The sequence below is a fragment of the Ochotona princeps genome, chromosome 9 (genome assembly GCF_030435755.1).
Source record: "Ochotona princeps isolate mOchPri1 chromosome 9, mOchPri1.hap1, whole genome shotgun sequence".
Classification (NCBI taxonomy): Eukaryota; Metazoa; Chordata; class Mammalia; order Lagomorpha; family Ochotonidae; genus Ochotona; species Ochotona princeps.
This window is the reverse complement of record NC_080840.1, coordinates 54,010,983-54,035,664: the sequence shown is the minus strand read 5'-3', so window position 1 is coordinate 54,035,664 and position 24,682 is coordinate 54,010,983. Positions and strand designations below refer to the sequence as shown.

At 38.5% G+C, this 24,682-nt stretch overlaps 1 protein-coding gene across 1 annotated transcript in view; it reads right to left on the bottom strand.

Annotated features, from left to right (window-relative positions):
- PREX2 (phosphatidylinositol-3,4,5-trisphosphate dependent Rac exchange factor 2) overlaps positions 1–24,682 on the bottom strand; it is a 261,658-nt gene that overhangs the window by 86,182 nt on the left and 150,794 nt on the right. The window contains exons 24-31 of the mRNA XM_058668713.1: positions 21,915–22,137; positions 21,187–21,394; positions 14,275–14,454; positions 10,350–10,444; positions 8,855–8,937; positions 7,882–7,972; positions 7,143–7,271; positions 400–441 (exon numbers count right to left, since the gene is read on the bottom strand). Coding sequence (XP_058524696.1) covers positions 400–441; positions 7,143–7,271; positions 7,882–7,972; positions 8,855–8,937; positions 10,350–10,444; positions 14,275–14,454; positions 21,187–21,394; positions 21,915–22,137 — 1,051 coding nt within the window. The remainder of the gene's footprint in view (positions 1–399; positions 442–7,142; positions 7,272–7,881; positions 7,973–8,854; positions 8,938–10,349; positions 10,445–14,274; positions 14,455–21,186; positions 21,395–21,914; positions 22,138–24,682) is intronic.

Sequence of the window (24,682 nt, the reverse complement as noted above, 5' to 3'; positions counted from 1 at the left end):
CTATGTTTTTGTGTTCATTGCCAACATTTTTTGACAAAGTACATGATAGAAATGATCTAATATTTATAAGATGTGTTAAATGCATACTTGCTGGTTCATAAACAAAAAAATTACAGTTTTACAATAAATTCTATTCATATTTTTTTATCAAACCTTCTTCCGTTTCCATTTCCCTTTGGAATAACACTCTACTTAAATATATTTATATGGGTTTTCAGATAAACACCTGCACTTAAAGATGTGTATGTGTTTTTCTGTTCTTTATTCATCTTTCAAAGGAATTAGAGAAGGCAGGTGTCAATCTTCATTGTCTTTGTGAAGAGTTGAAGATAAAAAGACACTTAAGATTCTGGACCCCAAATACAAGAAACAATAAAAACTACAATGCAAACATGTTACCTGAATATTCAAGAAGGGCCAGGAGTATCCTACACTTTGCCTCTGCAGAGAAACAAAACATGTCAGTTAGTTGCTTGCTCCTTTTCTGCCATAAACATTATAAATTATATGTGCAGGAAAAATCACCAGATTCCTAATGTAAGAGATTCATTCAACAACTGTAAGGAAAAACATAATTGTCTTAAAAGTAAGGTCCTTTTAAACTTTTTGAATCCATACTTGTGATGGATCCTCAAAAAGTTCCTGATAACTGATGCTTTCATGAATCTTTCATGATTTCACATGTTAGAGATTATCATTATTGTTTACAAAACTTCGTCCAGAGTAAGCCTTTGTCTAGAGGAAGCCGCAAGGGAGAATGAGTGCCACACCATCCTACTTTGTGTCAATGCATTATCTGCCATACAATACGTCAACGAGAACCAAACCCAGCCTCAGGATGAACTTCCGAGTCGGTGTCTGGTGCAGATCACATGCATGTTTTTGCCAGCTTCTACATCTTGCCTTCTCACTTTCTAATCAGTTTCTTCTTTCCTAACTGCACTCCCAGTATTTAGAAATATCCAATTACTCAAGTTAAAAACACAGAAATTCCTTTGTGTCACTCTCATTTTTCTCTTTTATTAGTTACCAAATGTTGGAGATTCTACCCTTGGAATATGTTTCAGAGTCCATCTACTGTTTCTTTTCTCTCACCATTTTCCTCTGTCCTAATACAATCGATCACTGTGTCAATAATCTGCTTCTCTTTTTGCCCCAGGTAGCATCTGTTCTGATTAAGCTTCATAAGTCCTGAGCATTGTTGACATCACATTAGGAATACTGCATTTGATCTTAGCCAGAGAAACAAGAAGCAATCGCTTTAGGAATAAAGGACACATGCTTAGTGCACCCTGTATGGTTCCCCAAACCCTATACCCATTGGCCACATCCCATCTAGAACACATACAATACCTATTATAGCTAAACTTAATATTTTATTTTGCTTTTCTCAAAATGCAGCATTCAGCATTGCAGTCTCAGAAGAAGAAGCCGGCAAAAAAAAAAAAAAAAAAAAAAAAAAAACCCACAGAATGATGATATAATTTAACTCTTTGGTGATTTTAATAGTCTCATGTTACCCCCTTTCCTCTAGCACTGTCCTGACACCTAGTAAACATTTGAAAAATGCTGACTAGAGAATAACATTTAAAAGTTATGCCATTACCTTTTAGCAGGATTTGGCTATCATTCCGGGGAAAAATATGAGACAGTACCATTTGATAAAAATCTTCCCTTTATGAAAGAGTGAAGAAGCAGATGTTGTTAACCCTCAAAGTAATTTTTAGCTTACTTTGGCATGCAAGCATCCTTACAGAATTTGATGGATGTTACACACCCCTTTCCCAAAAAAGACACTTACAGGCATACTTCCCAACATAGTTTTTAATAAAACTGTAACTCACCGATTCTACCAAAGGCTTAAAACATGTGCTGCTATATACATTCCAACTTTTTTTAATGACTATTTCTAGAGTATCACTGCTTCCATTATAAGAATAATTTTTCTCATCTTTCATTATAGCCAAATTTTGATGTATCTGAAATTGGGTATTATGACACTTGTGAGACACATATGTAATTTTGTTACTCTCCTGTTCAGATTCTAGATATTGTGGACTTTTAAAAATATATGTGTGAGATCTCAAATCAGAATTCTAAACACTCAGAATATTGACAAATTATACATTACTTCAGTAAGCTGCCCATTATCCACAGAGGACAATTAATCCTGATATTTATTTAGTAACATACTCATATTATGAACTGCTTCTTACAAGTAAAACTAACTTCATGTTCAGGAAATGTAAATAGATTTATTATTAGCCTGAGAGAAACATAATTAGATTGAGAATGTACTTCCAGAAAGATTCCAGAATATACTTGAAATTATCATCCAGTTAGTATAAATGGAGATTCATTATCACAACAGTGTCAGGACTTACCCAAAGAAGTGAATTTGTCAATTAATTGGCTCAAAGAGAATCAATGTGTTTTAAAAAGTTTTAAAAGAATGATGTGTTTACTAAGTAATGTGCGATTACTTTCTGTCTAGACAGTGAAGAGAAGTGAAGAGGATTTGAATCCAACAGTCCTTTTTTTTCAGATGCAGTCACTGAGTTGAACTTGAATCAGTGAACTTGCTCCAAGATATTTGACCTATCCTGTGTGTTAATGATCAAAATGGTTAACTTTAAGATAAAACAGTGAACTCCATTTTCTGCACAATTTTGCAATCTCTTAGTTTAGTGCTGTCATGCTTTTTGTAAACTGAACAGTTGATGCTTTTATGGAAATGTGGAATAAACCTGTGTACCTACATCTGCTCACCTTCATCACAGCCAGTGGGAACAATATACTGGAGAAAAGAATCCGTGCACACAACTAATTGATTAATCAGTATTGCGACTGTGTTTTCTTGCAGAGAAGCCAGGCATTAAAAAATTAGATTTTGTTCTCTTTAAAAAAAAATCCTGGTAACTGTTGATTTTGAAAACTTTATGAAGGAGTGGGCATTTGATACAGAAACCAAGTGACTTCTTGAGACACCTGCATCATATTTGAATATTGATCACTCTGTCTCTGCTGTAACTTCCTGGTATGCACAGCCTGGGAGGCAGAGGTGATGGCTCAACTACTTGTGTCCCTGCCACCCACATGAGAGACCCAGATGAAGTTCTGGTCTTCTGGCTTCAGTCTGGTACTGTTCGAACTATTCTAGGCATTTGGTAATAAACCAACATATCACAATCCATAAATCTCACATTTTTCACACTGAAGTACACCTGAATGCCATTTTCATGAAATTTCTTAAGTTCTTAGACAATAAAAATTCTATCAATATTAAATATTACACTTGCTCATTTTCCAATGAAAATCTTATTCCAACTACCTAGAACGTCAAACGTCTTCTAGCTCTAAATAATATGAGTAGATGAAATACCAGGCCAATTCTATAACTTTGCAAGTCATCGTTAGCTGTTTTCACCTGCCAGTTGGTCTTTAAACTCCCAAGGTAGTACAGTCTGTGTCATTATACTTTCCAAAAGTATTTTTGCAATTATTAATTAAACTTTAAGAGATTTATTTCCTTGAGATAAGTTGTTCATTGTATAGAGAACCCCAGAGTAACCTCAATAGTTTAGCAAGAGTTTATCTTACTTAAATTTAAAAGTACTTTTCATTCTATTTTCTAACTGCTCTTTATTCAAAGAACAATCTAATCACAAGTTAGGTCTTAGCTAGAAATGTAACCTTTGTCACCTGGTCACCTGGTGTATATATGAAGTGGATATGACTTTATAAGATTGACTGGTCTCTAATTTAAAACTTCCCCATCACATGTGTACCAGTTAGAACATCAAAAACAATTCTGAAACTGGAATGGTGGCATAGCGAGTTAAGCCACAACCTCTGATGACACCATCCGTTACGAGTGCTGATTTTTATCCCAGCTGCTACAATTCAAATCCAGATTCCTGCTTCTCCACCTGAGAGCAGAACAGAAGTCAGCACAATTGCTTAGGCACCGCCACCCACATGGGAGATCTGTATGAAGCTACTGGCTTTAGCCACACTCGGCCCTATCCACAGTGGCCACTTAGTACTCTCTCTTTCTCATTCTCTCTCTTTGTGTATGTGTGTGAGTGCATGTGTGTGTCTGTCTGTCTATTCTCTCCCTCTAAGTCTGCCTTCCAAATAAATAAATAAATCACACAAAATGCTATGATCTAAAGTTAGAAAGGATTGCTGCAGCACCAACAAAATCTATACAACTGCATAGTGGTGTACTGATGCTTGCTAAACTGAGAAAAAAGGAGAAAAAAGATGCTGGACTCTATGTTTGGTATACGCTTGCAATGGGGGAATCTCAACTGAACTTGAGCTGTGGTTATGCAACAAGGTGGAGGAATCCACCATGGTGGGAGGGTTTGGGGAGGGGTGGGGAGAACCCAAGTATCTATGTAACTGTGTCACATAATACAATGTAATTAATTAATGAAGTTAAATAATAAATAAAGAGTGACTTCTAGTCTCATTATCATTTGAATAAAGATAGTTTTACTTGAGTGGACCATCGTATTTTAAATTCAACTGTCTCTGGGGGAACACATTTTCAGAATCCGTTGTCCCCCAAAACTACTTTGAATCTGCTTTTTTTTCATGGTTGTTTAGATTTGTCTCAATATCTTAGCACACATCTAACTTTTTCCCTTTTTTCAATCATACCTCAAAATACCAGTGGTCTTCTGAGTAATATTCTCATCTTTTCTGATTCTGATGCACCATTAATAGATTCAACTTCCTAAAATATTATGTTCATAATTGCAGTGCTACATAGCAGAGATTTGTGATTGTCTGCTAGACTTCTAAACTCATCTACTGATATTAGAAGTCATTTTTCAGAGGAACTTTCTAATTCAGTTCCTTGATGACATGATAAAATCTATCTTAGATTGCTGGAAATTTGTTACTTATTGCTATTATATTCCTTGGCAAGTACTTTATTCATTTTCCACTCATATGTCCACTCATCTCAGTCTAAATTTAACACTTATATGAGATATTACCCAGTCATTTTTAGAATTCTATATAAGCTTAAATTCAGATCACAGTAATAACAGTCTTTGCATGTACACAGCAAACAATGTTCTGAGACTTTTAGTATGGATAACTTTGAAACAATGAGCTTTTGAGTCTGCATTGAAAGTTCATATTTTAAAGAAAAAGGCTTTTAAAAAAAGAGAAAAAAAACTCTTAAGGATTTCCCCCATCCTAATCAATATTAAATTTACATTTTTACTTGAGTGAACCATCATATTTTAAATTCAACAGTCTCTGAGGGAACACATTTTCAAAATCCTTTGTCCCTATGAAAACTATTTTGAAATTTCCCGTAAGAACCAGTGCAGAATTATAGGTTCTTTATGTGTTTGGCATCTATTTACTAAAAATATGCCTTTTACTCAGTAATGCATACACTTAAATTCACTAAACTGTCTTTCATAAATGCATTAATCACCACTACTATTGATTACTTTCGAGAATTTCAAATTCAGAATTTTGAATTCATTAAGTGTGAACCTACATAGTGTCACAGGTGGTCATTATATTAAGCACTAAAGAATCACAGCCGGGCCTGGCACAATAGCGTAGTGGTTAAGCTCCTCGCCTTGCACGCATCCGGAACCCCATATGGACGCCAGTTCTAATCCCAGCAGCCCCACTTCCCATCCAGCTCCCTGCTTGTGGCCTGGGAAAGCAGTCGAGGGCAGCCCAAAGCTTTGGGACCCTGCACCTGCATGAGAGACCTGGAGGAGCTCCTGGCTCCTGGCTTCGGATTGGCTCAGCTCCAGCCGTTGCCGCTGCTTAGGGAGTGAACCATCGGATGGAAGATCTTCCTCTCTGTCTCTCCTCCTCTCTGTGTGTCCATATTTCCAATAAAAACACATAAATAATAAAATAAATAATAAAATAAATAGACAAATAACAATAAATAAATAAACAAATAAATAAAAAATCACAGCCAGGAAATGCAGCTGTATAAGGAAAAGAAATTTTATCACAAAATAGAGTTATTGTGAATGACCTGGGTAAGCAACCTGTCTGTATAAACTTCCTCTATACTGACCTAGAAACAATATGTAAAATATTGTATCTGAATATATGTCTATGCTGAAGACTTAGTAATCACAGAAGGTTTAAAACATTTCTGTCATTTACTGAATAAGGAAGCTAAGTAAGTCCAGAGTCCAATGGAATCAGTTATCATTTCTTAGCAAAGTACACCACTTTACACTTCTGAAAACGCAAAAGCATACAGAGCTATAGTTCAGCAGAATGTTCCTGTCACACCTAACTAACATGACCGTGACGCAGGGATAAAAACATACACACAGGTTTTATGATTATTGAACTTATTTTGCAACATTAACATCACTGGCATATGGAAACCGTAATTTTTCTTGTTGTTGTTCTTAGACTCTTCTACCTTGTGCAATATTTAGGAGCAGCCTAGGAGTTCACCAATGAGGTACCAAGAGCACACCCAGAATTGTGACAATCAAAAATGTGTCCAGGTGTGGTCAATCACTCGTCTAATCACTGGGGAGAAAATCAGATAATCTTTTTGGAACATCTAGTATTTCCTACTTAGTAACTCTGAACCTAAACAACATACAGTTGGTCTCACAGGAGTTTTCTCCATGTTCTGTATCCCCAGTTTACTGGTCCTATGAAATAGAATCCCATATAAATAATGTTATGGTAACTAGAAGCAACTTAGACAAAGACTTCTGGAAAAGAAATGTAAAAGCTACTTAAAAGCAACCTATACAGTTATTTTGATTCTCAGATTCACAATTTCAGTTTTTAGTTTCCACAGCTTCATGTTTCCAAAAATCCTTTATAACACCATTCTTCTGATAGTTTCATATTAAAATAAATTAAAATCTCTCCATGTTACATAGGTCTCCCAAAGTAGGAGTCTTCATTACACTGCAGAATATTCTTATGATACACTCTGTCGAGATTTTGCAACTTTATTTCTTCTTTCCCTCTTCCTCCCACACAATTTTGTATTCTTTTATTTTCACAACATGGAACACTGCAGATGTAATCAGGCATCATTGAACATTTGGTTTTAATGGGTTCTTCAGTGACTATGCTGATACCACGCAATGCTCTCTGCTTTTCATACTGACCTTCAACAAATTTTCTGAGGTTTTGAGCAAGTGCCCGGACGCTGCTGGGGAGATTCCAAGGATCTTGCTTGATGTGCAACCGTAACCTTTTTGGACAACTCAGCTTTGGTTCCATTTCCTGTTGAAATTCTAAATAAGTACAGAAAATCTCTTGTAAGGCTCAACAATTTCCTAAAACCATCAATATTTTAATAGCATTTCACTGTCAACCTGATGTATTATCATGAAGATAATATCTTCTGCTAAGTCACAACAGAAAATTGCTAAATTTCAAATGCTACACCTTTAAGTTATTTCCTTATAAAGGTTTAAACAAAGAAGCACATTTAGGTGAGAACTTTATTTTCAAGGGGGTAAACAGGATGTTGGAAGCAACTCTATCCTGTTTCGTTTGGCCACTCTGTGCCAATTCACTTTCCCCAAATTTCTTACCCACTACCGGGATATGGGTATAATCAAGTGAGCATTATGCTTGGTTTCATCAAAACTTAGTTAATTACTGATACATCTTGTTAATTATCACATTTCCATTTGGTCTGGCCTCTATGGGGTTTAAATACTTTAAATTTTCGAAGAAATGTAAAAGATCCTTAAGTGATTACTTATCATATTCAAATCTTACCAAAACAGAGAAGTATTCAGTGAATCATGAACCTTGAGAAATTAGAATCTCCCTCATTACCTGATACATTTTGTTTCACAACTACAATGTCTAAAAGCATCTATCTCCTAATCTTACCGTGCAGTCCCCGTCCTGGTGTAAGATACTTGGTTTGGTCAAAGGCCCTCACCACAGCTTGTCCTTTTAGGAGATTAGTGATTGAATCCACCTACCGAGAGCAAGATTCTAAGTTACACATCTATAACAATACATAGTAGACTCCTAAGAACAAATCTTTGCTCTTCTTAAAGTTATTTTGAAATTCTATTATGTTTGCAAACTCTATGTAAATAAAATACTGTGACAAACTTGCCTGTTCACCTAATAACATTATAACAACATTTATTTTCCCACATATTCATGCAGAATATGAATTTGTTTCACAAAAGGAAGCAAAAAAATCAGGCAAATTATTTTAAAATCCTAAGAGTTACTGACATCACTTCCAAATCATACAAGCTTCTATGGGAAACATTTTCACTTATGCTTATGTTTTTCTTAAATGCATAGCAACAATATGACTGCCAAGAGAATCTTATATCTTTTGAAGTTAGGGGTAATATTTTTTGTTGTTGTTGCCATTATTTTTAAGTGATAAACATCACAAAGTATCCTGAAAACCCACACAACTTCCACAAATAACAAAAGGATTATCTCCTTTGCATACAGTCTTTTCTGTTTTGCTGAGAATTATAAACTATTTGAAATGCACAATACTTATGGGGGTTAGCTACAGAGGGATCTGTATTCATCTGCACTGAAAGAGAAGCAGGGGGCTTGGCGGTGTGGCCTAGTGGCTAAGGCCCTCGCCTTGATCCCATATGGCCGCTGGTTCTAATCCCGGCAGCTCCACTTCCTCTCTGTCTCTCCTCCTCTCAGTATATCTGACTTTGTAATAAAAATAAAATAAATCTAAAAAAAAAAAAAAAAGAGAGAAGCAGGGAGAGATCGAAGCCTTCTCAATTAACTTCAAGTTCTTCTTACTGTGTCTAACAAAGGAGTGTTGAGTTTTTATAGGAGGAAAACAGATCTGCACATGCCCCAATCATACCTGGCTGAACAGCTGCTCCAGACAACTGTGAATCTTGTCCTGTTTGTCATGAGAAATGCAAACACTGAGGGGAAGTTCATCACCTAGGTGTCAAAACAGGAAGAAGGAAAACAACACATAATCCATTAAACGCCAATATGTAAGTAACAGTATAAATAAGCATTTTCATTCAATATACTAATTCTCATTTCAGGGAAAAAAAAATCCCAAACACTTAATAGCTCCTAGACTATCAGAGTATGATTCCTTAAGGTCACAAGTAAGAGCAGAAAAGGGACACTTGGTAACGATTCTTTCCAATGGTGTGTTTGCCTAATGATTTTACACTTCAATATTTAAATTCACATACTAAAATTTCTCCTAGTTGGAAGAAAAGCATTTGTTCTTAACACTCAAAAAATAAAGAGTTATAAGGAATTTACCCTACTTATGTTTTTCTCCTTATCCCTCTCTAGCTGCTACTCACTCACATGGGGAGTTTAAAAAATTGATGGAGCATGTGTATTATTAAAGAATTATGCATATTTTTCAAAATTATTTGACATCAAAATAAACCTAGTTTCAGTTCTATTTTTCTATAATTTTTAGAAAAATTATTTTATTATTATTTGAAAGGCAAAATTACACAAAGAGGAGAGATAGAGAGATGTCTCATCTGCTGGTTCACTCCCCAAATGGCTGCAATGGCCAGAGACATGCTGATCCAAAGTCAAGAGGCAGGAGTTTCTTATGGATCTCCTACGTAGGTGCAGAGAACCTAACACACTGAGCCTTCCACTGTTTCCCAGGCCATAAGCAGGGAGCTGGATGGGAAGTGGAGCAGTAGGGACATGAATTGGCGCACCTATGGGATGCTGGAGCCACAGGAGCAGGCTTAGCTTATTATACCATTGCACCGGTCCCCTTTGCATGAAATTGTTAAAGTAGACACTGTAAGAGTAGCTCAGGTGCACCGGCTAACTCCTAATTCATCCCTTTGATGCTCCTCACTTCATCCCGGTGAACAATGCCCAATGCTTTTAGTAAATCTTGTTTCAGGTGTAACTATAATCCTTCATAAATTATGCATTTATATAAAAAGGTTTTTATTTTTGTTTTAAAATTTCTTCTTTCTTCTTTTTTTAATTTTCATGCTAGAGTCCTATAGGCTCAGGAATTCCCTTCCCACTCTCCCCATTCCCTTCCTATCCTGGCCCTATTGATTTCCTTATTTTATTTCAATAATATAATCTTTCAACAATAGTCAGAAGTTCATCATTCCGCCATTGAAGCATATGGTGGTATTGTAGGTATAGGCAATGCTGTTTATAATGGGCCGAGGATACTGACTTCATCAAGCAACTGAAACTGAAACAGCTATGGGTAGTCAGTCATCAAAAATGACTAAAACAGTTATATATAGAAAGTTAGATAGATAGACTAAAAAAAAGCAATCCTTGAAGTTATCTCCAGTGGGATTACCATCAAAAAGAATGCAAGCCTTCACCAAACGTACCTGAATCCATCTCGTCACTGTGAAAATAGGAACTGCACTGGCTGCTGCAAATGCTGGTGAAGGATGCGATCGAATTCCGGTTGCTGTTGCAGTCACTGAAAAGAATGAACCATGTTATTTACAAGTGCAGTTGTCCAAGTTTCCCTGTGAGTCCTCATTCTACAAATGTAAGCTTGTCTAGGATGTCTTGTAGAAAGTTACAGCACAGACACATTCACTCAATCAAATTTATCCTTCTAAAGGAAACATTTCAAATTCACGCATATCCCATATTTCCTTATGTCAAATAATTTAGTCCTAATGGATATTTTTGAATGTTTACTTAAGAAAAAAAACTAGGAGTCAAACTACATTTCAAAGGTTTCATAATGTATTTTTTTTTTTTGGTAAAGTGTATACTTTGTCATTTTCCTTTTTTATTATTATATTCTTGACAATCTTTACACAGTTAATTAGGGTAAAGCGGTGCAAGGGCTACAGGAGAGTGGGTAAGACTATTATTTCCATATTGTTTCCTTTATGTATCTGAGGTAAAGAGGGATATTGAGGGAGAAGCCCCACCCAGTTTCCCACCCTCCCCAGGTCCCAGATGTGGGGCATGCTCTGAGATTCTTGCTCAAGTGGTTTTGATAGATAGTTCACCAGTTATGAATCGCTGCCAATCTCGCCACACCAAGGACCAGAACAGAGTGTGGGTCGAGCCAGGTTTGGTTGCGACAAAAACCAGTCCACAATACAGAATGCCAAGGTGAGGTTGCCTGCACCGGATGTGACCGCAGCACCCAACCAGCACGCGTGAGAACCAGGAAGGGAGGAAGCAGAGACGGCAGGGGGAATAAGGGGGGGTTCCCTTGCTGGACAGCTACTCCCACTGGAGAGTGTGAGCTGGGATGGGGGCAGACCAGACTAAGCAGGGCCACAACACCTGTGGGCTTCATATAAGCTAGACCAGGGAAAAGCCAGGCTGGGCGGATTATTCCTACTGGTGCAAACAAAATTAGAGTGGGTGAGGGTTGTTTGGGCTTAGCCACAGCATCAGCTGGCAGAAGCTGGCACTGGGGACTAATTCTGTCAAGTCAAACCACAGAACTTCCTGGAGAGTGCATAATCCGGGAGTGGGAGAAGCCTGGGAGGGAAATAGTGGTCTCCTCCCTCTTGGGTTACCACTGCCACTGGAGGGCATGGAAACTAGGACAGGAGCTGGGGTGGCTAGACAGAGAGGCACTCAACATCCGTGAGGGCTGGGATAGTTAAGCTGGTTAGATGGAACTAAGCTTCAATACCCATCGACATGTACGAGAGCCAAATGGGATGTGGGACAGACTGGACTAGTCTCCTACACATACTGGCAAACCATGGTAGGGGGCGGGCCTGGTGGGGGTTATTGTGGGTCGCTCCAACTAGGCTGCAGCTCCGACTGGTTGATGCAAGGGCCGAGTATGTGCTGGGCAGAACCAGGCTGAACTGCAACACCCATTGGTTCCAGTGCAACTCGGGGCTGAAAACAGAACCAACCCAGCAACTGCAACCACCAGCTGATCGGGGTGATGGACTGTGCCGGGCCCTGTGCTTGCTAGTACATTCATAATGTCTTTGAACATACACATCTGTAGTTAGAAAACTTGCTAACAGATAACATGGTTCATGATTTCTCCTTTTATTCAGCCCTGTCTGGTAGTTTACTGGGTATGCTCTGAACTTCCGAGGAAAAGTAGCTTGTTTGTCTATATCTTTGAGCTCCACACAGTTCAAGTTTTTGGTCATTATTAATGTTCAAGGAAAGAGTGCTTAAAGGTTTGTATGTGATATGGATGTAATATATATTTCAGAAATAGTGCAAGACATAAAATGCTGTTCTTTCTCAGAGTAAATAGGAAGAAGGTACTTAACTTTAGATTTACATTTTAAACTTCTACCTTAGTCCAAAGAGTCTTTGAGGGTAATTTTAATTATCTGATAATTAGAACTCAGGTACAAAAGTATTTTTAGACATGTAATTTCCCAGTGGGAAAAAAAAAACCCCTACAGATCCCTATTAAAGAACATGCTGGTCTCCTTAGAAGCTAAAAGAAAATGATATGGTAAAGGTAGCTAATCTGTGTTACACATCATTAAATCTCTAAACTTCTTGCATTTGTTAAACTTCCTTTCAAACACAAAGAAATTGGGGTAGTAGAGTGGTTAAGTGGGAAACCGTGAAGCCAGACTACCTAATCACATAACTTCTGTCAGCTTCCGGTTCCTCATATGTAAAACAGTTAATAACAGTTATTAACACATGGGATTCGGAAGGGAATTGGGTAAAGTCATCCTATTCACCCACGTGTCTGGATCAGAGAAGCAGAGACTGTAAAAAGAGAGTGAGACAGAGAAAGAGCTTTCATCTGGTGGCTGGTTCACACCCCAAGTGCCTGCAAAGGAAGCTGGGAGTCACAAATGCAATCTAGGTCTTCATGTGGAGGGAAGGTATGCTGTCACTTCAGCCACCACCACCAGCACTTCCCATGATCTGCCTTGGCTAGAAGTTGGAATTAGGGACTGGAACAGGCATCCTAAACAAAAGTTTAACCACTAAGCTAAATCTATTCCTTTAGCATATATATAATGAATATATATATTATATATATATATATATATATTCAATGAAAACATTAAATGTTTCATGTAAAATATTGCATACTAAACAATATTGGCTATTGACTATGATAGTTTCTGCCTTCGACAATTGTGAATGAAATGTGAGATGCCAAAGCTCCCACAGTACTGATTACAATGATCCTCGCTGAAGTTGTAGGTGATACAAGGATTCAAGAAGGGAGCAAAAGCGCTTTCAGTTATGGAATGCTCCTGGAACAGCCATCATGTGAGGATTTAGCACACAAACAACAGGTGTTAGGAGGTAGGATGAATAAGCTTAATTGTTTCCTCTGTAAATTTTGGTTTACTTAATTGTAGCCTCCAATGCACCAGACGCAGCCCTATGTGGAGACACGTTCTGGACAGAAATCACTAGAGTAGATCCTCGTGCAGTATGACTGGTGTCCTGAAAAGAAGGGAAGCCTAGAGGCAGGTATTGTGCCGCAGCCTGAGTCACTGCTTGGGATGTGTTCCACACTTCAGTACCTGGTTCAAGACCCTGCCTGCCTGTGGTTTCAGTCTAGCTTTCTGCTAATGTGCCTGGGAGGCAGCAGGCAATGGCTCAGGTGCTGAGATTCTTGCTGCCTCTAGAGGAGACCCAGATGAATTCTTAGCCATGAATCTGGCCTGTCCTAGTCCCAGCTATTGCAGACATTTGGGGAGTCAACCAGCAGTTGAATGATTTGGATCTCTCCCACTCCTTTCTCTATTCCTCTATTCCAAGTCCCCATTCCTGTTCTTGTGCCTTTCAAAGAAATAAACCATAAAACAAAACACAGAAGAGCTGTACCAACATGGGACACACGTATGGAGAAGAGACTTAGACAATTTCATTGCAGGTCAGAAGAAAAGATCTTTGGCATATCCATCACAGACCCAGAGAGGAATCAACACAACCAGTACCCTGGTACTCAGGTTTCTGGCCTTGGCAAATGTGTCATAATCACTTTCTGCTGTGAAAGCGCCTCGTCTTGCATTGTGTTACACAAGTCCTAGAATATGTACACAGAAAGCATCCAAGAGAATCTGAAACTACAGCTGATTACAGGGTTGGGTGAGAAAAATCAGACTAATTTACATTCACAGAGAGGCAGAAAAAATGCTTTTGTGCAAGCTACTGAGATTATCAAAGGGCAAAATGTGGATAACAGCAGGTGATAATTTTGAAAGAACAATCAACAAAACTAGTAACAACAACAACAAAAAATGGTTTTCAAGAATTGTGTACAAAATTCATAATCCTATCTGAATTTGTTGACGCCACAAGTTGAGGGAATTGGTAATTTACCTGTAAGAGTCTCTGTTGCTGATGGTGTCATGACCTGAATCTTCTTGTTCATCTCCTGCTACATTAAAACAGACTCGCTTGCTGGTGCGTTCTCCCTTCTCATTGTCACTGTCTGTTGGGATCACGCACTCTGAAGTCTTACGCTCCAGCTTAGGTGAATATGTTATCGAAGACAGAAGGCTGTGATGTTAAAAAAAAAAAACCATAATAAATGTGCGTTTCGACTGGCTGCTACTATTTCACTATGTTGGGTTTGCAAATATTTCTACCATGCTTCACCTCATTGTGCCCATTCCTTCTCACTGCTCAAGATGCACAAGGGATCTGAACTTAATGACTACAAGATACTAGGCAGAGACATCTAGCATGTGACAACCCTAGTCCCAGCTGTCATGCAGTCAGGATGAAATGTTACACAAATGACAAAATGATGAGCCTTCAATGGTAGCTCAAGGCTGAACTGGTATACACCCTCATGGAGACTTTGAGTACCCACTGAGTCCCCAACACAACACTTGTATATTCCCTGAAGAATGCTTTTGTTCAGGAGCTCTTACTGAGGTGCAGCAAGTTAAGACACTGCTCCCAAAGTTAGCATTCTGTAGTGGACTACTGGTTCAAGTCATACTGCTCCATTTCCAGTTCATTTCTTGCTAACATTCCTGAGGGCAGAAGTCCCGGCCAAGTCCTGGTAGCTGTAGCAACTTAGGGAGCAAGTCAGCAGATGGAAGATATCTTCTCCCGCCTCTCTCTTTGTATTTCTCTCTCTCTCTGCATTTGCAGTAAATAAACCTTTTTACACAAGATTATGCAGAGAATAATCTATATTATCAAGCAGCATGTTATAAAACTTGCAAAATAAATCAGACCATATGGAAACAAAGGGCTCATGTATAGTTCACCAGACCAACAATCATCTTCTTATGCAGTAAATATCCATGATATTTATTTCCCATCAATAGCATTATAAATTGACACTCATTTTCTCATAACAATGTAATGTTTCCTTTGCTGTTCTGAAACTATGGAAATGTCTTATAATTCTTATCCACACTCTATAACATCAAAATCAGTGTTGTGCCTTGACTAAGAATTTGTTAAGTGATTTCACCAACTAAGTAAAGACATTTATTGTATCATTGTGGGAGGGTTTTTTCGTGTTTTGGATACAGCAGTTTACCAACACACAAAAGCCTCTGCCTGCTTGCTGCCCAAATTCTCCCATGAGTATATAAATAACACAAGTGAACTTTACAGCTTATCAGACAATGACAAACGTTAAGGAGGAAAATAGAAGAAAGCACGGAGCTGCAATTTGAAATAATACAGTTGAGGCAGGTCTCATGCTGAGTGGGGATATTTCAATAATATTTTGCCTGCCACAGTTCTCACACACCACTAAAATTTGGAGGAGCGGCATCACACTCCTTGGGGTTTTGTGAATATTTGCAATAGTGGAAAACCATAAATTATTCTAAACACAGGGTTTTTTCCTATTTACAAAGATACTTCTGTGTCTTATGAGACAGATTGTGTATGCATTCACTTCTACCAAAAAGATTAAAACAGTAGACTAACTCTAATTACCAGAGGCTCAGCATTGCACCGGCAGATTCTGAATACCAACGAGGAAAGAGATGCAGGGGTTTTCATTTTGCAATAATTCCTCAGTGCTTATGTATATTTTAACTTAGAAGTCAGGAGGCTAAGAATACACAATTTCTCCAAAGTTATAGGAATTGTTTTCACTTATTTGCTTTTTATTATAAACAGCTGCTATCGTGTCTGCAATGACCCTGTGGGATCCAGTTTTAGCTTCAAATAAATCACAGTAGAACAGTAACTTTGACACCATGTTTTGAATGAAATTTTAAGAATTAAAAAGCACCAATAATGCACTATGGTATAATGTTTTATTTTTGCATGCAAAAATATATTACTTTATTATGCTCCTATTCAATATTGTTACCTACTAATGGCTCACTAATTAAACACTGAGCAGTATCTTAGTCCATATCAGGCTCGCCATTATAGCAGTTAAATAACTGTTTTGCATGCAGCACAATGAAGTTATTTATGTTTTAAAATATTACCATCACAATTATTAGTATCATCATTTTTTAAAAGATTTATTCATTTTTATTGGAAAGTCAGATTTACACGAGAGAAGGAAACACAGAAAGGAAGATCTTCCATCCACTGGTTCACTCCCCAAGTGGATGCAATGGCCAGAGCTGAGCTGATCCGAAACCAGGAGCCAGGAGCCTCCTCCAGGTCTCCAGTATGGGTGCAGGGTCCCTAGGCTTTGGGCCATCCTTGACTGCTTTCCCAGACCACAGGTGAGGACCTGGATGGGAAGTGGAACAGCTGGGATGCGAATTGGTACCCATATCAGACCCTGGCAGAGGCAGGGTGAGGATTTAGACACTGAGCCATTACATCAAGCTCTAGTATAATCATTATCAAAAGTAATATCATTATCATTAGTGAGATACTGTTGCACATACACACTTTTTCAATGAAGCAGATCTTTCACCCACAATTCTAGAAGTAGGATGACCATTAGTACTGTCCACTACGGCCAGTTGTGTCAGGCACATGGCTCGTGTCACGGCTGCTAGAACTCCAAGGACTAGTATAGCCATGTAGCTATGTTATAGCCATATAGCTAGGGCACTGTGAGTGCATGCAACACAGGTCACTGCTAGGCAGAAATAATGTCAACCCACATTTCCCTGCCATCCCTTCTCCTTCTATGCAGTCAAGGACCCTGTCAGCTGTTACCCAAGGTGAAGAGAGTCTATGACCCATGATCCAAAAGAAACATAGTGTTTTAAGTCTGTGGGTGCCTTTGTTAATGTAACAATTAAGTCTAGAAATGCCTTGTAAAAGAACTGAGGAGGCATCTAGAAACGGGATGCAGAACAATAGATTATTCATGTTAGGTACTAGGAATAGGCTCTGGAAGGACCCCTCATAGGCTTGGTCCTTGAGTGCCAGGAGGCAGCAGACCTAAGCAGGCAAAGCCTTCTCAGAGATAGCAAGGGGTTAGTGAAGTAGGAGCTGGTGAAGTGAGTGTGGAGAGCTTGACAAGGTGGATCACCAAGGAACATACAGGTCTTGGTGGTGCGTCTAGTATTACTTCAACTGCAATACAATGTCATTGCATGGTTTTAATGGGGGACTAGCACAAGTAGTATCTGCTGACATGGAATATATGACAGAGAGGCAGAGATTAGAAATCCCTACAGTGGTGCCAATGAGGGATGACTCAGTCCAGAGCGATCATGCTGGATATATTCTGAAGAATAAGTAATAGAACATGTTGAGGTAGTTGAAATTGAATGAAAGGAAAGAGAACTGTATGGTACCTGGACTCTGACTTGATGAACTGAAGAGAGGGAGATGCTTTACAGAGAAGGGGAAGGTGGGTAAGAGAAAGGTCAAAATAGACTTGAGGAAGAGGAAGTTATAATTAATATTCTGAGCTAACTGTGATACAGACCTGTGTTTGGACATACAAGAGGACATACAAGAATGGAAGGAATCAACGCACGTAATTAGTACAACACTGTGTGGCATATATGCCAATATGTTGGTGCCTATGAGACTGTGTCTTTTTGTGCACTGACCTGGAAAACTCAAGGAAACCTTAGAGCTAATTCCATCACCACACAACACCATGCCTCTTCAGTAACCTGCAGCTCACTAAATCGTAAGGCATTCCTTTCTCTGCAGTTCATCAAGCCACCATCCATGTATCTTCTTCAGTTCTCTTTTTGTCTACTCTACTTTAAAGATGTTTTAGAAGATTATTTATTTTTATTGGAAAAGCAGATCCACAGAGAGGAGAGACAGAGAGGAAGATCTTCCATCCACTGGTTCACCCCCAAACAGCTGCAATGGCTAGAGCTGAACCAATCCGAAGCCAAGAACCACGAGCCTCCTCCAGGTCTCCCACACGGGGGCAGGGCCCCAGGGTTTAGCCTGTCCTTGACTGCTTTTCCAGGCCACAAGCAGGGAGCTGGATGGGAAGCAAAGTAGCCAGGACAGGAACTGGTGCCCATAGGTGATCCCAGCATACACAAGGCGAGCATCTAATCACTAGGGCATTGCACCAGGCTCCATCTACTACACGTTAGATGAAATTTGCTCATCACTCAATCCTGGGTATCAGGAATTTGCAAATCAAACTCTGTTTTCAAGTTTTCTGTCTTCACCAGCTTCCAACAGTCTGAATTCATGAACTCTGTGAGAAAACACAAATCCTCTATTTTGCATACCAATCAAAGGTTTGGGATTATCTCTGCATTATTATGCCTTTTACTTATTTCTATATCTAAGTTTCATTAACCAGAAAATAACCCATTAGCTTCCCAAAGGAAAAAAAAATAATCACAATTCCTTGATTAAATTTATGCCAGTTCTTTGGGTCCCCACCCCCCTCTCGTAATAACCATCAGGAGCGCTCCAGAAACCCCTCAAAACAAACAAACAAACAAACAAACAAACAAACAAATAAAACTAGAATAGATAGACAGAGAACAACAAGGAAAGCTTAGAACCAGACAGGAAACGGTCAGCGGGGATGCACTTATAACTCACTGGGTGGGACACAAAAATTAGTTACTCCTAACTGGGGTATGGAAGATTTCTCTGCACACCCCTCCTAAACATGCTCACCTAAACTGTTGACATATATCCTGTTAGAATTATAGAGTTAGACCACCCGAAAAACAGCCAGGTTCAGCAAAAACGTGCTTCAATGCTATAAACTGCTAAAGACTAAAATTAAAATAGGCATGAGACAGCTGAATAGCAATCTAAGCCATTTTAAGGTGTGTAGAATACGGTTGAATATAAACCAAAATTGAAATGTCTATGAAGAAGTCACAGGTTGTGGTTGAGAACCTGCATTTTCCTATTAACATATTGGTTAATCAATACCATGTCAATTAATGACATAATGTTGTAAATGGTTGGAAATATTATGTTGGGACTTTGAATTGATTGGAATGATACTCTGCTGGCTCTACCTTCAGACCAGAGATGGTCTCACCAAGAAACCATTGAACTTACCAGGACAATAAGATGCTGGACTTTATGCTTGGTAAATACCTCCAATGAAAGAATGTCAAATGAATTTGAACTATGGAACTGCAACAAGGTGGAGCAATCCACCGTGGGGGGGAGGGTTTTGGGAGGGGCGGGGGGAATCCCAGTGCATAAAAAAATGTATCACATAATGCAACGTAATTAGTTTTAAAAGAAGGAAATGCAATAAAAATATATGTTAAAAAATATTTACACCAGTTATCTCATGGTACCAAAGAGCAAAGTCATCTCTCATTCCATCTTTGGATTTAAACCTAAGTAGGAGAATTTTGTGAAATTCCTATGTGTTAAAGACAATTTTATTTCTAGGAGTAGTGTTCCCAAGTGACAACGTAAATAGATTTCATGATAAGACATGCTCAACACCAGATTCTTTATCAGAATGAATAACTTCCAGAAAGGCTAGCAATGAGAAGTTACAAGGCAATTGTTCTTAATACTTGTCAATGCACCAGAGATCAGCTTTTCTGTGCTGCAAAGACATCTTTGTCTAGCCCCATAAAATAATTACTACAGGGTGAGAAATGCTTTTCGCAAATATATTTTTACATAATTGGCTAGGCTTGACTGCACTGATGACAATGGAGAAGCCAGGCATTTGTACAATGTCACTGCTCTAACATGACTGTATTGAATTATGTGGAACATGTTTATATTTAGAATTAAATTATCCATCAAACACAGAGAAAGGGGGTAGGGCGGGAAACATCACTAACTCCTAAATCTGTATTGTGAAATATGTGAAATTGATTTATCTTATTTAAATAATTTAAATATAAAATATAAAAATGTGTAATTCAACAAAGTCTTGAGTTATGTCCTAAATATTTTGTGCTCAAAACTGAAATATCTATGGAAATACAGAGCATGTGTGGTATAAACAACACATATTTGATCACAAATTAAACCAACAACCCTTATAAAGTGGAAGCAGGATAACATTGTTTACACTGTTTTCAGAATTTACCAACTGTGGGAATATGAAGTAATTCTCAGCCCTCAAATGGATGAGCGAACACAGTGACAGGGATGCGACACTGGTACTTTTCTCTATTTATATATTTTTATCACAAACTTCAATTAGTCATTCTTCACCCATTTTTTATGGAAGAAAACACTGAGCTATCCCAAATCCAGACTGTTTTGACTCTGCAGAACTGCTTTGTCAAGACGAGATGCCCAAGCACAAGCCAGAAGGCGAGGAATCGTCCTGCAGAGCTTGGGCAACCCTCCAAATGCCAAATTCTTAAATAAGAATGAGAGTAGATCTCTTTGGAAAAGTGCTCATTAACTACCTCTGCCTTCGCTTGCTTGAAAGTTTCTAATTTCTGATGCAGTTATTTGCATTATTGTCTACTGGGGTATTAACTCAACCAGAGTAAGATAAAGTATTGATCTAGAGATGCATACTTTTGTATTTACTCATTAAAGAAATATAGCAAGCATTTATTATCATTTGTCTGTTTCAGGAATAACTCCTGAGTGCTTTTGTGCCCTGAACTATAAATGATACAAGGGAATCCCAAAGCACAGTTAGTGCTCTTTAAAAATACATGGCAGCCTATTAGTTTCACACTGAGATTCATCTAGTGTTCTTCTGTAAGAGACTGTGTCACTCTCCCCCAGTATAAAATCTCCCCATATATATTAATAATCTTAAGCACTTTCAAGATCTATATTAGCAGCACATATGTCTTAATACCACAAAAAGCAAAGACAGAGAATTATAGAGTTTTTCACAAGTCACACTTTCTATAGTTACTAGGTAAGTTCAAAAGCATGGTGTAATATACTTACTCATCTATTTGACAAACACACATCTCCACTTCTTTCAGTGCTGTCTGCAGTTTACCCAACAGTTTCTGGTAGATATCTTGGGTTTCTAAGTCTTCTTCTTTTAATAAATAGCGGAGACCATGGCCATCTTTCTGTCCCAGAGAGAGACCTGAAGGGGCTGCCATAGTGGTGATGGTGTGCTGAATATACACCATGGGGCTCAGCTTCCCTGAGGAATGAGAAATCAACCCATAGAAATGGTAGCAACTTTTAACTTAGAACAGTTATCAAGTCCAGTTCACCTGAGAGACCCAGGCTCACATAAAATGCTCATCCAATGGTGAACTGAATTCAGGAATCCAAGTTTGTGCAGGGTTGAAATGAAACACTACAAATGCAGTCTGATCCCTGGTGCCTCTGCAATGGGGCAGAAAGGCAGCGTGCATCCCACAGCTGTTCCACCTGTAGTTTTCTCACAGTAACAGGACCATTTTAGAGCAAGATGAGCTGAGCCTTATCATACATGGAAGCATGGGAAGAGAAATGAGCATTTTTCATAAGGAAGAGGGTAAAAGTGCCAACTATTTTCACCCTATATACACTTAAGTGTTGTTATTCAAAAAAATAAACTTGACAAAACTCTTCAAGTTAGCTTCACAGCAGAAATTATTAAATGTCAAGATTCCAAAAATCTCAGGAGTATCTGAATTACCTCCCATAATCTGATGAAGTCTCCAAAGCTTACGTACCTTGTTCAGTTGATTTATTTTCTTTATCATGAGAATTATGCTTCCTACTATCCAACTGGACACCAAATGCACTCCCTAGGGAGGTTGATGTTTTGGGATAAGAGACTTCCATCACATTGACATGGCAGTTGGTAGGGCAGAAATCACTGCTATGTAATGGGGAGATCTTGGATTTGGCCTGTTTGAAGGTGGGCCATGCTCTATTCTTTAGTACACGAGAAAACTGCAAATAAAAAAAAAAGAAATTCCAGCTGCATAAACAATAACAATTCAGACATTTCATTTGTTTGATCCATAACAAAATTAAAGAAAAGTAAACCATGTCAACTACAATAAGTGAAATAAAACTGAGTTACACAAAATTATTACTTCAAAAGTCAAGACATGCTTAATAATTGAAAATCAAACGAGCAATATAGGCAGCAGGTATTTGATTCCTCTGAAATTCTGTTCCAGGTTAGGAGCTAAAAGAAATGAATAGTAGTGACCAACACAATCTACTAACACTCAAACTCGCAGGCTCCCAGCAGCTGAGAGTCTAATGCATAGACTGGCACCTCAGGATACAGCAACAAGAACCACATCTTCAAAGCGAGGCAAGATGGCAGAATCGGGTGCCTGCCGGGTCAAGGATGCAAGAAGCCAGGATGTTCTCCACATCACAAGAAAACGAAACCAAAACAAGAGTCTGTGAACACGTCAGACTCCCAGAGGTGAAGATGCTGACCCCGCCTGACAGGCAAGTGTATTGCTAGGCTTCCTGCTAATTCCTGCAGATCCTGGGGTCAAGACCAGCTGGAGATTGGGCGCACTTTACCTTTATGCCACTAACATTAAGTGATACTCAAGGGCCCAGTGCAGTAGCCTAGCAGCTAAAGTCCTTGCATTGCACATGCCAGGATCCCATACGGATGCCGGTTTTAATGCCAGTGGTTCTGCTTCCCATCCAGCTTCCTTATTTTGCCCTGGGAACGCAGTTGAGGATGGCTCAAAGCCGTGGGACCCTGCACCTGTGTGGGAGACCTGGAACAGTCTCCAGGCTCTTGGCTTCTGATCAGCACAGCTCCAGCCAACTGGCCGCTTGAGGAGTGAATCAGCAGACAGAAGATCTTCCTCTCTATCTCTCCTCTCTGTATAACTGACTTCCCAATGGAAAAAAACCCAAAATAAACATTTAAAAAAAGTGATATTCATATGATTTATACAACTTCTAAGAAGGTCACTTCAGGGATTCAAAGCTTGCAATGGGTTTCCATCCAAATGCATCTGCTGCTTGCCAGGGTCCATAACGCCATTCAAAGCCAGATCCTTTGCTAAGGTAGCTGTCTTAAGCTCTACTTCTAAATGCTTCTGACTGTCTTCTAGTCCTCACACTCCATCTAGTCACCTTGGGTCTCTGTATATGCTCTTCAGGGTACCTAGAATGTTCTGTCCTCATTGCTGAACTTTTCCCTGTGCCTCTTCAAGTTCCCCGGCTATAAGTTAGGTCATACGTATTGTTATACATAACCATCTTATTTCTGCCTACCATGGCAAGCAGTAAACTCTTTGGAGTTAGTAACTCCATCTGTCTTTGGTACCACAATTAGGCAACTCATAGAACTGAACTGAACTGCAGTATTACAAGCCAAGGACTAAAAAACACTGGTGCTACCTGTGTTCTAGTTATAATTGTCACAGTAACTGATAAGAAACTGGACAAAGCAGTTATTGTTATCCTTCCTAACAAAAAAGACATGCTTTAAAAATACTTAAATGCTCTTCCTGCTTGAAAACCATAACGTGATACTAATTATCTTACAAATAGAGCTGCAATTTGATCACTAAAAGAACAGTACTTTTCTATTAATCACTGCCCAACTTTCCTGTCACCTTGAAAATTTAATTTTAAAAATCCCGTTATTAGAAAGCTCATACATACGTGTATTAACCTGCTTTCAAATCACTTATCAGAAGCAATATAGCTCACAAATTTGTCAAAATAAGAATTTAAATAAATCTAGATGAAAATGCAAGAAATTGTTAACAAAATTACCAATAAAGTTGAAAACAATGAATAGTACAAATATCCAAAGCATTCAAACAAAGGAAAGAATTTAGAGTATTCCTGTTCTCTTGATATTATTAATGAAGAAACTGAGACCTGGAGATTTATATAAGATAGACTTAGAATTTAAGGTTAGAGACAAAATTTTAGCCAATTTTTCTCCACTGTTGTTGCAGGGTAAGCATCAGATAAGGTTCCCATGGCACACACAAAAGCATAGAAATCAATGGTTTTATGTCACAGCATCTACTATAATAAGAATTTATGCTTCACTTCTCTTCCGCTTTACCCAATTATCCATACATTCAAATAGAAACAAAGAACTTTATTCCTGGCCTTGTGCTTAATGCTCAAGATGTAGCCCTCAGTAAAAATACAGGCAAAAACAAGGTAGTATTATTGGTACAGACAACAGTTCCATTGCAGTTGCATGTATAGCATAAATATATGCATAATTATCTAAGCGTGTATATTTAACAATTATAAAATACATACATAAGCCAGAAAATTTGAAACCTAGAGAAGGAAGTGAACAGAGTAGTGTAATGAAATGTAAGTTGACGATCAGGGAGAGAAGCGGTAGTCTCTTGGCTGTGGAACCAGTTTAGCTCTCTAACTCAAGACAAGGTACACTCTCGTCTGCACACACTTGGAAGGGATGTGTTCCACATGTCTCATGTGCCTGGAAACTCCTCCACTATCAGCCTCTCTTGGGAAGGAA